Source organism: Aquarana catesbeiana, linkage group LG07, assembly GCF_042186555.1.
Source record: "Aquarana catesbeiana isolate 2022-GZ linkage group LG07, ASM4218655v1, whole genome shotgun sequence".
NCBI lineage: Eukaryota > Metazoa > Chordata > Amphibia > Anura > Ranidae > Aquarana > Aquarana catesbeiana.
Window position 1 is genome coordinate 170,885,293 of NC_133330.1, and position 15,531 is coordinate 170,900,823.

The window sequence follows — 15,531 nt, forward strand, 5'->3', positions numbered from 1 at the left end:
GTGGGGACGGGCGAGCCCCCCAAAACACCTTGTCCCCATGTTGATGGAGACAAGGGCCTCATCCCCACAACCCTTGTCCGGTGGTTGTGGGGGTCTGCGGGCGGGGGGCTTATCGGAATCTAGAAGCCCCCTTTGACAAGGGGACGCCCAGATCCTGACCCTCCCCCCTGTGTGAAATGGTAAGGGGGTACAAAAGTACCCCGACCATTTCACAAAAAAAGTGTCAAAAATGTTAAAAATGACAAGAGACAGTTTTTAACAATTCCTTTATTTAAATGGTTCTTCTTTCTTGTATCTTCTATCTTCTTTCTTCTATCTTCTATCTTCCTTCGGTTTCTTCCTCCATCTTCTTCTTCTTCTGGTTCTTCTTCCAGTGTTCTCGTCCGGCATCTTCCTCCACGGCGTCTTCTTCCCTTTTTCTTCTCAGGCCGCTCTGTATCCACCATGGTGGGAGGCTCCCGCTGTGTGACGCTTCTTAAATAACGGAGGGTGGGGCCACCCGGTGACCCCGCCCCCTCTGACGCACAGGGACTTGACGGGGACTTCCCTGTGGCATTCCCCATGATGTCGGTTGGTGGGGTTCCAGGACAGATAGTAATTTGGTTACATATATTTTAATCTTTTCTTTACTTTGCAAAATGAACATAGACTAAATGAACTACATAAAAGTCCTTCACTCCTTTAGTAAATAAACCCTATTATGTTCTTCCAGAACACTAAGTGCCCATTCCTCATGATTTTTGCATGTTTCTAATCCCATGTTTTGATTTATAGCTCCTACTAATAACGATTTTGAAATGTCTGACACATGAACTTGTAGTTAGTGCAATCTGTGGGCAAAATATCAATCATAGTGGACTTCTTATTGCAACATGTTACATGTTATTGCAACCTGATTAGAAATTGCATTTATTAAGTTTAACTGGATTTAGTCCATTGTCCTAGAGGTGATTGCACAAATTTGAAAACAAACTTTTGGGTTGTGTAGCCAGTATGTTTCATAATGCTTACCTGGGCAGGGTTTGGTGTTACAAACTTTGCTGTCAATAGCTTTTCCATCACATGTCTTTCCTCCTTCTTGGGCTGGGGGAATATTGCAAATCCGTGTTCTTGTTTGTTTGCCACTTCCACAAGTTTTAGAGCACTCTTCCCATGGGCTCCAGTCTAACCAACTTGCATCAACTTTGTCATGCAATAAAAAAGCAAATAAAAAGCTATAATGGATGGTGGAGTTAAGCTCATAAGATCTACAACTAAAAACAGGCTTCCTATTACTTTGAGCTAGGACTCAAGTGACCTTATTACAAACATATTTTGCCATACAATTGAATGGCCAAATCTTTGCATTCTGTTGCTAATACTGTTTTATCATAGTAACCTTTTCATATTCAAGATATAGATCAAGCAAACTAACTATCTAAATCAGCCTTTTTCAACCAGGGTGCTTTCTGGGTTCTTCTGGGATGCCTTGACAAAATGCTTAAAATTTTCCCCAAATTGGCCAAAAACTGATCAAGTCTGCCTTTTTTGTTAAACAAAGCCAGAGGTTTTTATTGTGGAACACTAGAACCTTGGGCACTGTGTGGGCCAGATGCCAGTGTCTATGAACCAATGACATCATAGATTGATAAGGTTGATGTTAGGTTTCTGAGGACATCCTAGTTTGCCCCTCCTTTGCTCCTCTGTTTCAGCACTGGGGTCAAGTTAGCTAAGTGAGGGAGAGAAACTGAGAGAGAAGAGAAACACTAAATACTAGTCAGTACCGGCATGCAAAGGTATATTTGCTTTGTAAAAATAAATAAAATCTAATGTTAGATGTCCTACGTGCGTGCTGCAAATGTTAGAATATTAGTTTAGTTTCTATATTTTAGAATGGGGTGCCTCAAGACTGTGCATAATTTTAAAGGATGCCTTGATGCAATTAAAGGCAGATCACTTTAACCTTTTCCCGCCTGCACTGTAGCCGAAAGACGGCTACAGCGCGGGCCTTAATTGCCGGGAGGTTGTCCATGTACGTCCTTCCGAACATGCGCTGTCAGCGCATCCCTGCAGGGTGCGCGCGGGGTGCTCTGTGATCACTGAGTCTATGAGATGTTCCCAGCCCCATGCCACGTGATCAGCTGTCAGCCAATGACTGCTGATCATGTGATGTAAACAGAAGATCGGTAATCATTTTTTTCCCCTCACTAGCGAGGGGGGAAAAAAAGGCGATTACCAGCTTCTGTCAGAGGGACATCGATTCATCACACAGAGAGGCACTGCTGTTATGCAGTGCCCACCAGTGCCACCTGCCAGTGCCCACCAGTGCCACCTATCAGTACCCACCAGTGCCACCTATCAATGCCCACCAATGCTGCCAATCAATGCCCATCAGTGCCTCATTATCAGTGCCACCTATCAGTACTGCCTATCAGTGTCACCTACCAGTGCCTACCAGTGCCCATCAGTGCCACTCATCAGCACCCAGCAGTGTCACCTATCAGTGCTGCCTATCAGTGCCACCTATCAGTGCCCTTCAGTGCCACCTATCAGTGCCCTTCAGTGCCGCCCATCAGTGCCAATCATCAGTGCCCATCAGTGCCACCCATCAGTGCGACCAATCAGTGCCACCTCTCAGTGGCCATCAGTGCCCACCAATGCCACCTCTCAGTGCCCATCAGTGCCGCTTTATCAGTGCCCATCAGTGCAGCCCTTCAGTGCCCATCAGTGCAACTCCATCAGCGCACATTAATGAAGGAGAAAAATAAAAATTTTATAACAAACTGTGAAAGGTTTTTTTTTTTTTTTTCAAAATTTTCAGGGTTTTATGTTTTTTTTATCAAAAAATAAAAAACACAGCAGTGATTAAATACCACCAAAAGAAAGCTCTATTTGAGGGAAAAAAATTATAAAAATTTCATCTGGATACAGTGTAGTATGATCACGCAATTGTCATTCAAAGTGTGGCAGCGCTGAAAGCTGAAAATTGGCCGGGGCAGGAAGAGTGTTTAAGTGCCCTGTAAGGAAGTGGTTAAAAAATTCTGAACAGTTTTTATTTGCAAACAGCAAATTTTTACTGCATATTTTTTCTAAAATATTAGTAGAATAAACGAATCAGTCGTTAAAATGAGTATTACTTTATTTAGTTTTATTTGTTTACATTAGATGGATGATTTAAAAAAAATAAGCTATTACACTCAAAGGAATATGGAATGATGGTTTAAATTTGCATTGGATTGAACACACACATGTACAGTACATTCATGGCTGGGATAAAGGGCAGGGGGATGGAGGGGCTTCATGTGGCAAGCTGCAGTGTACCCTCCCTGATGCCAGGGTTGCAGAGCGGAAGCAGGTACCCTGGGCTAGAATGCTAAGCATTAGGCATTACTAGATGGTATTCTAGATCAATGCCTTCCAATGCAGAGCAGCAGCAGCAGCAGACTTGCCACCAATATAGGTGCTCACCAGGTAGTGAAGTCCCATACTTCTCCCCTGTCATGTGACCTGTTATCCTGTCCTTTTCCAATGGATGTCCATACTGACAACAGAGAAAGGAGATGCTGGGGGTTATTTACAAAAGGCAAATCCACTTTGCACTGCAAGTTTACTTGGAAGTGCACCGAAAGTGCACTTGGAAGTGCAGTCGCTCTAAATCTAAGGGGTAGATCTGAAATGAGTGGAAGCTCTGCTTATTTTATCATCTAATCATGTGCAAGCTAAAATGCTGTTTTTTATTTTCCTTGCATGTCCCCCTCAGATCTACAGCGACTTTACTTCCAAATTCAATTTCAGTGCACTTTCAAGTGCACTTGCAGTGCAAAGTGGATTTTCCTTTAGTAAATAACCCCCACTGTCTCTACTGTGCTAACGTCAACGAAAGTGCTGCCACTGTGTCCCTGTGTGTGCATACATGCGTGTCTTTCTGTTATGTGATGCTCTAATTTCTGCATTGAGTTTGTGGAACAGATCAGGTCTGGTAAAATCGAAAAATGTGCTGGGTATGTATCAATGCAAATGCAGGTAGCTGGTAAAATAAAATTGTCTCTAAAGGCAGAAGGTTTTTTTACCCTAATGCATTCTATGCATTGAGGTAAAAAACCTTTTGGGTGCATCTTCCTCTCAAGCCCCCCCTTATACTTACCTGAGCCCGATCTCAAACCATCAAACCAGTGCTGTTCATGAGAGCCTGGGCCTCTCTCTACTCACTGGCTCACACAGCAGCAGGAGCCATTGGCTCCTGCTGCTGTCAATCACAGCCAGTGAGCCAAAGAGGAGAGAGCGGGAAAGGGCCAAGTGTTGCTCTGTGTGTGAATAGGTAAAGTCCATTCACAGGAGCACGGCGTGGGAGCGGGCCTGCTCGAGTGCCCTATAGCAAGAGGCTTGCTATTGGGGGCACTCATCAGGGGTGAGGTTCCAGGACCATGGCGGGGGACCCAAAAAGAAGATGATCGGGGCTGCTCTGTGCAAACCCATTGCACAGAGCAGGTAAGTATAACGTATTTTTTTTTAAATGACACACCTTTAGAATTACTTTAGAGATTGTTTGTGATATAGGTGAGCCGTGGGAAATTTGTCCTGAATAATGCTGTCATTTGTGACCTCAGTATTATCAGTCGCTCATGGGGGTAGATGGATGTTATAAACCCCTTAAAGAGAAAGCAGTTTTTATACCTGATTATATTTTTGTGTCCTTAATGAACTACTTAAAAAACTTAAAATGTATGTAAGCCATAAAAATTCATTTCTCTTATGTGCTACCTTTTGGTCTGATAATATCAGGGCTGGGATGGGGTAAGGGCAGGAAATTTGAGGATCACACATGTAGATTGCCACCATCCCTAGATATTACATAAGAAAACCTCAAAAGGTGGGATTTTATGGGCAATAAAAAATATACATATAGAAAACTTCACATATAGAAAATGGGTACCTGAATTCCCCTAAACCTTTCATCCCTCTATTGCATGTGTCTTTCTTAAATAAAGCATTGAAAAAAAGAGACTGTGTGTCGGAGCTAAAATCAGTGAGAGAAGTCTTTAATGGGACCTCTATGACGGATATGGTGAAACGGTAAAGGAACGGTAAGCCCAATCAAATACCAGCCGCTCCTTCGGGGCTAAGTGCCACATATATAATAAACTGAGGATGTTTGGGACTACTTAAAAGTGCTGAAGCCTTTCAGGAAAACAGGTTGTTCAGATATGGATGATTGTTTTAACGGATGTCTTTTGCATTGGAGTTACGGGAGACACATTTACGCGGATAAAGTGGTCATCTGCCGGCCAGGCAAGGATGATGTTGTATACTTTATTACCACTGTGGATACACAAGGAAAAGTTTTGACATTGCCTGATCCTCGCTTTTATTGGTGATCTGCCACAGTGACTGTTCTGTTAATTCCGGTTCTGGAAGAACAAAGTCTATATGCTATGAGGACTGTGAGGACTATAGTTAGGTAGTGTTAGTTAAATGCCATCTGCGAGTCAAGATTTTCTACCTGCTCTAACACCTGCATCAAGGACTTGTTATAATGTTTTCTGCCACTAGGTAATAGGAGTTTGCATGACTATGGTTAAATTCTTGCACTTAAGAAAAAAAAAAAGGAAAATTCTGGGGAAAGAGAGTTTCATCTTCTGGGAGATGGGGCTTTGCTTCCTCTGTTGTATATTGATATGTGTGTCTTGGATTTTCCTTTTGTGTTCTGTTTCAGGTTCAACTAGATCTTCTGTCAAGCTGCTGGAAAGTGGGTGGTTTAGATCTAGAGTCAGATCTGGGGAACTATGTTACTGTAATTCTCTTGTGTGTATTACTGTTAAATGTACAGTTTGTTGCCGATTTACCTTTTTTTTTCCTTCCTATCCAAGTTTTGAATTCAGGTACTTCACTCTCAGGACTGAGAGTCTTTGTTTTTCTTTTTCAGACGATGAGGACATCGTCTATTGCAGCAGGGGGAGTATGTAGCGCTGGTATTTTCAATGCAGATGCTATAAATAAAAATTTAGTTGTCTGAAGCTGTAGTTTAGCGCAGACTGCCATTATTGTAAATTCTGGTTCTGTTTCCGCTTGGCTGGTTGTGTGGTTTTCCCCTTGGCCTAGGGATGGCGCCCTATTATTTCAGCCAAGGTTGGAAATTGCAACAAGCTGGGTGTATTGAGTGCCTCCTTGCCCAGAAACGGTCAGTGGGTGTGGTCTGCCTGCTGTGCATTCTGGGATGGGGTACTTAAGGGACAGACCCCGTGACAGGAAAGGAGTTCTGACCTGATGGCCCTCCTGGCCTAAGGTGTGTCGCTGCCGCTAAATTGTCTCTGGGCCGGCTGGCCCGAGGCGTCGTTACTGAAGGTAGGCCCAAACGTCTTGGGGCTTACTGATCCAGGGATGGTCCTGTGCTGTCTTGCCTGCGGGAAGAAGCCGAGCGACTGGAGAATCCAGGGGAGGACTTTTCAGGAGAGGACCGCGCAATAAGACCGGTGCCTTTAGAAGAGCCTGGAGACTCAGTTGGAGGATGTATCCTGGGTCACCTATCACACAGTACCGTAGGTTCGGAAGAAGGGAACTGGTACTATGTGATCAAGCCTTGATATTGCAAAAAAGTTGCTAATTACCCAATCCTGTGGCAGAGGATTGTGTAATGCCCTGTACACACGGTCGGATTTTGCAACAACCTGTTTTCCTGAAAGGCTTCGGCACTTTTAAGTAGTCCCAAACATCCTCACGGTACCAGCTCTCTCTGTTTTCCTCGATCTCTCTCATGATCTCTCTGGAAACATAGAGTAACTCAAGTCCATACTCAGTGACTACTCATTTGTTCAGCAACCGCTGTGATCAGGAAAGCCTCGGTAGAGATCGAGTGCTTCCCAACCCAGGAGGTACACAGGAAGTTGGCGATTTATACACCATACTCACAGGCAAGTTCTTTGGCCCAGACAAACTAATATTTTCAGTCACAGTCTCGCTAGCAACTGCAGGGGTCTCCACCCGAGGTGATGTACTCCCCGAGTCCATTGCTATCCAATCAGACAGGTTAAAGGCTGAAGCAACATCATCGACATTTGCCTATAGCATCTCCTGAGACATGGTTTCAAACAAGTCATCGTCTACGGAGACATCCTACAGAGGGTCTATTTCAGAATCCCGTAACTCCTCTGCGGGCACATATTATTGATCCTCCAGTCACTCGGCTTCTTCCCGCAGGCAAGACAGCACAGGACCATCCCTGCATCAGTAAGCCGCAAGACTTTTGGGCCTACCTTCAGTAACGACGCCTTGGGCCAGCCGGCCCAGAGACAATTTAGCGGCAGCGACACACCTTAGGCCAGGAGGGCCATCAGGTCAGAACTCCTTTCCTGTCACGGGGTCTGGTCCTTAAGTACCCCCTCCCAGAATGCACAGCAGGCAGACCACACCCACTGACCGTTTCCGGGCAGGGAGGCACTCAATACACCCAGCTTGTTGCAATTTCCAACCTTGGCTGAAATAATAGGGCACCATCCCTAGGCCAAGGGGAAAACCACACAACCAGCCAAGCTGAAACAGAACCAGAATTTACAATAATGGCAGTCTGAGCTAAACTACAGCTTCAGATAACTAAATTTTTATTTATAGCGTCTGTATTAAAAATACCAGCGCTACACACATATATATATATATATATATATATATATATATATATATATATATATATATATATATATATATATATATATATATATATATATATGTATATATTGCAAATTTTCACAATACAGTGTGTAATGTTGTTGGTGCTATTCTTATGATGTTTTGTACCATTAACATGAGACTTTTTAATACATTTTTTTCTATAATATATTACATAAATTACATTTTCCATGTGTGAAGTTTTCTATATGTTTTTTTTTATTGCCCATAAAATCTCACCTTTTAAGGTTTTCTTATGGGGTAAGGGCAGGAGGCCCAGCTGTAAGTGAATTCTGTTTTGATTTATTTAAACCTATTTTATTTTAAAATGTCCTAAATATCATATATGTAATATAGTGAGGGGGGAACAGTATGGCATATTTATTCTGGACACTGGATGACCTTGTCCAACACTGTATATATCTCACTGTCTGTTATGAGAAACATATCCAGTTTACCTTTATATAAAATCATTCTCCACTCCAGAGACTGAGACAGACCAGGATGATACTTTGGCTACACCTGTGAGCATATATTTTGTGAGAAACTGCTGCAGAGGGGGATTGTGAAAGCAAACTCTGCAGGACAACTGTGTTAAGGCTGGGTTCACACTGCTGCGGTGGCAGACATCGTATGTGATTCGCAGCGCACTGCTGTTCACATCACATGCGATGTCTGTGCTGTGCGATATCAGCCATACAGATAGTATGGCTGATATCGCACCGCATTCGGTCCAAACTCGCACAGGACCCTTTTTTTTGTTCGGACCAGAATCGGATCGCATGGGTGTTGACACCTATGCAATCCGAAAATGTCCGAATTGTCAGTTCGCAGTGCGATATGCGGGCTGAACTGGGGGTGTCATTAACATTGTATGACACTCCCCAGCAGTTCGCATATGGCAGTGTGAACTGCCGTGCGAGTTGGTGCGATGCGGGAACCCGCAGTAAATTCGCTGCGTTCCCGCACCGCAGCAGTGTCAACCCAGCCTCATGCAGACCTTTTATAAAGATATTATGTTCCCTCAATGCCTAGCCCCCACCAAACAAAAAATAAATAAAAAAAAATTATGGGGGAAAAGAAAAATACCCTATCAATTGGCTTCTGGAGTGGATGGGCTGCAGTGACATTGCTTGGCCTTCATACAGGATAAGCAGAGAAAGCTGAAGTTCTAAAATCTTGCAAGAAGACACTCCTGCACTTTGTAGAAGCACATTCAAGTGGAATAAGGAATCCCAAGCCTTCCCAGGATCCCATTGGTGATATAACTTTCGCCTAGACGCTGGAAGTATTTTTTCTCCTAATGTTTAATATTTTTTATTGTTTTGAATTTGCATTTTGGTTTGGTAAGGTGGTGGAGGTGGGTAGGCAATAGGTCCAGTAAAACATCACTGCAGCTGAAATATTGCAGTAAATAAATATGTACTTTTAAAATGTGCTGATGAAATCTAGGGAAACTGAGAGTTCCATATACTATAAAATACGGGATAGCCTATATAACCTTTTAGGCCCCTTTCACACATGCGAACCATTCATTTCATCAGTTCAGTCACGTCAAAACGGATGAAGTATTCATCAGTTTTTTATCAACTGCTCATCCGTTTCTTATTCGTTTTTTTTAACATCCACTAACAATGCAAAAACGGATGAAAAAGAGACTGTCAGCTTACAGTACATGCATTATCCATCTGATCCTTTTTTTTTTTTTAACAAAAGAAAAATAGAGCTTTGATCTGTTTCAAAAAACGTATGTTGACGGATGTAAACTGATGTAAATGGATGATCAGCCATTTACATAATTTTTTCCATAGAGATGCATTGATGTCCATTTTTCATCCATCAACGGATGGATGAAAAATGGATAAACGTTCTGCATGTGTGAAAGGGGCCTTAGTTTATACTCTTAACAAAAATACTAATATATATACGTACATATAGGAAGGCAAATATTAAAAACATTGTCAGATGTTTTAACCTTTCCCCAATCTATTAAAATGTATTTTTGTTTTTACCTGTGCCTTTGTTGGATAGATTTTCAATCCCTTTTATTCCTAACAGAAAGTCTCTTCAATAGGTGCACTGAGAGCAATAAAAACTTTACAGAGGATATAACAATTCCACTCTATTTAAAGCAAAATGAAAAAAAAAAAAAGTTTGGGTTTAAAATTAGCTATAAATTGTAATAAATATAATACCTGGGCAAGGCTTATTTTGACAGAGACGGGTCTCAGATTCTTCTCCCTGGCAATACAATCCACCATTTGCTGGGGCTGGATTGTCACACAGCCGCATTCGTTTTTGTATTCCTTGACCACAAGTCACACTGCAGGATTGCCATGGCAGCCATTCGGAAAATCCACCATGTACTATAAGATAGTTATAAATTATGTTGATGGCTTTTTTGAAAAGAAACTCTTTTGGTTTCAATGTCAGAGTGTGTGCTTATGCAATGATTTATTGAGGCAAAGATGAAGACAGAGTGAAAATTACCTGTCAAAAAGAACTCCAACCATATAACTGCACAAGCCAGTGTGCCAGAAACCAAAGAATTAGAAGACACTTCTATTTAACAAGTTATAGCTGCAGAAAACAAGGCTGATGTCTTCACTTAAATTCATATTAATCCTAAAAACAAAAATGTATTATACTGAAACGTATCAATTTTAGATGTGATGGTTGCATTTGTTTTCTTTTTAAGGCTTTTTTTCCTTTATTTTCATCTGTTGATCCAGCCATTAAGTCTGTTATTTTTCTACTCCCTTTAACAGGCAACAAGTTGCCTGGCAAGACTGGTAGTTAGAGGTTTGGATTAAAGCATTTAACCTCCCTGGCGGTATGATTATGTCAGATTTTTGCGTCTCAAAGCGGTACAATTATTTTGCATAGAAATTTGGCGTCTTATCTTGTAGGCCTGTAATTCTTAGCAATAACACACTTAAATCTGTCCAAACAAGAGTCTAGTAGATATCCCAGGTATGATAAAGTTTGAAACACAAAATCATAAATTATAATATAATAAATAAATATAAATAATTATAAAAAATATTAATATAATAATAATAAAATTAATCTCCCCACGATTCACTATTGTCAATTCTGCAAGTGTTTTAATTTAATATCGCTGTTTTCTAACTGATCTAAAACTACTTTTGACATAAAGGGACACTTTTTGGTTGCTATGGACAATCTCCAGTTTCCAGGCAGAAAGAACAGTATTTATAATATAAAACTGCATGCAGGGCATTGGACAAAGCACTGGGGACAAAAGGGATGTGAAATAATTTCATACAGTACTGTAATCTGTAAGATTACAGTGCACTGTATGTGTCATGATTTTTACATTTTTTAATTTGCCACCAGGCTCCGCCCCTGTGCGTCGTGACGCTCGCAAGGAAGGGAGCCCGGGACACAGAGGGTTCAGGCGGAGGACAGAGCCCAGGGACACAGCGATGGGGACATTGAAGGATCCTGGGGACAAGGTAAGTATACTGCACCAGGATCCTGCAATGCAATCCAGGGTGTGGCTCGGGGTTACCACTAATGGTACTGAAATTTAACCCCGAGCCACACTCGGGAAAACCACCAGGGAGATTAAAACTGACATGAGTGCTTGCAATGATCACCTTGTTTTCAATTATGTAAAATCTTTCCAAAATCTATCCCAAAAGGAAAAAAAACAGTTTCTGTAACTGCTTAAAAAAGGAGTCTGGCTTTAATGTGATAGTCAAGTTCATCTAAATCTGCTAGTGCATCTAAGGCTAATGTCTCCCCAGATTGAAAATGCTGCTGTCCAAAGGTGTCTCTATTGCTTCTACGTCCAGACTGGAGACCCTAAAACAAGAAGTGTGTTACTAGTCAGATCACCCAGTGAACGTAAAGGAAACAAAAACCTGAAAAAGAAACTAAAGCCTCGTACACACGATCGAATTGTTGGCCAACAAAACCATGGACTTTTGTCCGAAGGACGTTGGCCCAAACTTGTCTTGCATACACACAGCACACAATTGTTGGCCAACAATCATGAACGTAGTGATGTACTACATGGTTTTTCAGCTCTTTAGCGCCAACCTTTGGGCTCCTTCTGCTAATTTTCTGTTAATAGAAGTTTGGTGAGTGTTGAATGATGCTTTTCATTTTGTGCTTTTCATTTCACGCTTTTCAGTTAGTTTCTGAACAGCCGTTCATCAACCAGACATGTTGCGGAATCGGAGGAGATAACGTGATATTTATTATTGGCCTTGGAGTTATTGCTTTGACATTTTTTTTTGGTTGAATAATGATTTGATTTGGTATGTTTTCTATATTTTTGGATGCATAGAATGCACTTTTTGGTTATGTTCTATTGGGAGATAGCATGTCTAATTTTGTTTTCTTTTTTTAATGCACAATAAAAAAATTGTGGAGAATAATACTTGGCTATGTTTTTTACTTCAAATGACAGTTTGGGAGTAGGCAGTTACATTTAAAAAAATACAATGTAAAATTGACAAGCAACAATGTTGTAAAGTTGACCAACATAGTTGTATCTTTGATCTTAAAAATTACGGGACAATGGTGTTGTAGTAACTTGCCCAAAAAGAAAATAAATTAAAAAAATATTATTCTTGATATCACTAGAAAAAAAAAAGCCTTTGAAAATTCGTTTGCAATAACTCCATCGGTATCACCAGCAAAGCAGCTTCATTATTATCCCATTAAAGAAGAAGAGAATTGTGCACTGCATTTCAAGATTTCATAATTTGCCACATCACAAATGTTAATTCTCCATTACGAACTCTAGTTTACAAGACCGACCACTTCTGGCTCGTCCTTGCTTCCGAGCATGCGTGTTTGTACTTTTGTCCAACGGGCTTGTGTACACACGCTCAGAAAATCCGACAACAGACATTTGTCCGCGGAAGATTTTAAAACCTGCTATCCAACATTTGTCCGTGGAAAATCTAACAACAATTGTCTGATGGAGCATACACACGGTTGGATTTTCAGCCTGTTATCACATCTTTCCCGTCGGAAAATCTGATCATGTGTATGCAGCTTTACACGGTCACCATATTTAAAGATTTGGTAAACTGCCATATATTACATTTTGTTTTCTGTTTAATACAGCTTTAAGTGATCTTACCAGGGTGTCCTTGAGGAGTGACCATCAGGCAAGGCCAATTACTGACCAGCTGAGCCTTAGTACTGACCCCCCCCCTTGGCTAAGATAATGCATGGTAATGCACCCCTAATTATTACTGAATGCCAGTTATGCACATGAAGAACGAACTGAAATAAAACGGTAGTAAAAGTGTAAAACTGTTGTATATGGAAGTGACCAGGCAATTCAGGTGAAAACAACTCAGGGTTCCCAAGAAGTATATTAAGCTGAGGGGTGATTAACCCCTCCTGTATTTTACCAAAATATCCTTTTCTGTATAGTACTAAAATGTAAGATTTAGTGCACTAAAAGTATTCATGTTGTTTTAGCATTTTCTTTTCGAGTGACTGGCTCTTTGTAGTGAACACAGGTCTAATAGCCTGATCAAATTTAGTAAATTACTTTCCCACATTTTCCTATTATTATGCTAAATTATTTATGTGAAAACTGACCCCTTTTATTAGGAAAAATAATGACTGTATAGCTAGACAACCATGTGACCTTTCCTATTAATAACATTGGAAAGGCTGGTATAATATACTTTAATAAAATAAACCAACATGTGCTGATATCTGTGAAAAAGTGACAGCCTTATATTTTATAAAAATTTGAACAGCACTTAGGCTATTAAGTATTATTTAAATCACTTCAAAGCGATATTTAGATCATCAAAACAACAGCAATGCAATTTAAGTGCTCAAAGTGCAAAAAATGCAAATTTGAATATTGTACTGTGCCCATAAAAAATACATAAACAGTGATTAACTTCTTAACTTAACTTCTTGTGATCAAGAAAACATGTCAACTCTTCAACATTGCACACATGCTCCTTCACTCCCTTCAAAATGTTCACTCGTTGGAACTAGTCGACCTCTTATAATTAAATTAGAAGGTCAAACAGTGCTCTATAAAAAAATAGGTCTCTCCAAAATGCCCCTACAGCCACCACAGGAAACATACATAAATAACTCCCAGTAGGCTTCCAATGCACCTTGATTTACTGAGTTATAGAAAACACAAACCAGAAATGACATCATCGCATAACTTTAACTTTATTAAAATAGGCCCATGAAACCACAATATGACCATACACAATAACCATACATGATATGTGTCTAAACTGTCCACTGTGCAGTGTTGGAAGAGTTGACACTTTTTTTGGTCACAAGTAGGGATGAGCCGAACACCTCCCGGTTCGGTTCGCACCAGAACTTGTGAACAGACCAAAACTTCGCACGAACGTTAGAACCTCATTGAAGTCTATGGGACTCGAACGTTCAAAATCAAAAGTGCTCATTTTAAAGGCTAATTTGCATGGTATTGTCCTAAAAAGGGTTTGGGGACCCGGGTCCTGCCCCAGGGGACATGTATCAATGCAAACAAAAGTTTTAAAAACTGCCATTTTTTCGGGAACAGTGATTTTAATAATGCTTAAAGTCAAACAATAAAAGTGTAATATTCCTTTAAATTTCGTACCTGGGGGGTGTCTATAGTATGCCTGTAAAGGGGCACATGTTTCCCGTTTTTAGAACAGTCTGACAGCAAAATTACATTTCAAAGGAAAAAACTACTCGCGGCTATTAATGAATTGCCGGTCCGACAATACACATGAAAGTTCATTGATAAAAACGGCATGGGAATTCCCCACAGGGGAACCCCAAACCAAAATTAAAAAAAAAACTGGCGTGGGGTCCCCCTAAATTCCATACCAGGCCCTTCAGGTCTGGTATGGATATTAAGGGGAACCCCACGCCAAAATTAAAAAAAAAATGACATAGGGGTCCCCCTCAAAATTCATACCAGACCCTTATCCGAGCCCGCAACCTGGCAGGCCACAGGAAAAGAGGGGGGATGAAAGAGCGCCCCCCCTCCTGAACCGTACCAGGCCACATGCCCTCAACATTGGGAGGGTGCTTTGGGGTAGCCCACCAAAGCACCTTGTCCCCATGTTGATGAGGACAAGGGCCTCATCCCCACAACCCATGGCCGGTGGTTGTGGGGGTCTGCGGGCGGAGGGACTTATCGGAATCTGGAAGCCCCCTTTAACAAGGGGACCCCCAGATCCCAGCCCCCCTTGTGTGAAATGGTAAGGGGGTTGCCGCGAAGAAAATGCCGCGGAGGGAGATGCCAGACGAGCACACCGGAGAAAGAAGCAGAGGAAGAAGAAGATGGAGGAAGAAACCGAAGGAAGATAGAAGAAAGAAGATAGAAGATGGAAAAAAGAAGACTTTAAATAAAGGAATTGTCAAAAACTGTCTCTTGTCATTTTTAACATTTTTGACAGTTTTTTTGTGAAATGGTAGGGGTACAAAAACCCCCTTACCATTTCACACCAGGGGGGCCGGGATCTGGGGGTCCCCTTGTTAAAGGGGGCTTCCAGATTCCGATAAGCCCCCCACCCGCAGACCCCCACAACCACCGGCCAAGGGTTGTGGGGATGAGGTCCTTGTCCTCATCAACATGGGGACAAGGTGCTTTGGGGGGCTACCCCAAAGCACCCTCCCAATGTTGAGGGCGTGTGGCCTGGTATGGTTCAGGAGGGGGGGCGCTCTCTCGTCCCCCGTCTTTTCCTGCGGCCTGCCAGGTTGCGTGCTCGGATAAGGGCTTGGTATGGAATTTAGGGGGACCCCCACGCCAGTTTCTTTTTTTAATTTTGGTTCGGGGTTCCCCTGTTGGGAAATCCCATGCAGTTTTTATCAATGAACTTCTATGTATATTGTCGGACCGGGAATTCATTAATAGCCGCGAGTAGT

The 15,531-nt window shown here is 41.7% G+C and overlaps 1 protein-coding gene across 1 annotated transcript in view; it reads right to left on the reverse strand.

The window, feature by feature from the left end:
- HMCN1 (hemicentin 1) overlaps positions 1-15,531 on the reverse strand; it is a 656,490-nt gene that overhangs the window by 144,076 nt on the left and 496,883 nt on the right. The window contains exons 88-89 of the mRNA XM_073592871.1: positions 9,834-10,004; positions 1,012-1,182 (exon numbers count right to left, since the gene is read on the reverse strand). Of these exons, the coding sequence (XP_073448972.1) occupies positions 1,012-1,182; positions 9,834-10,004 (342 nt within the window). The remainder of the gene's footprint in view (positions 1-1,011; positions 1,183-9,833; positions 10,005-15,531) is intronic.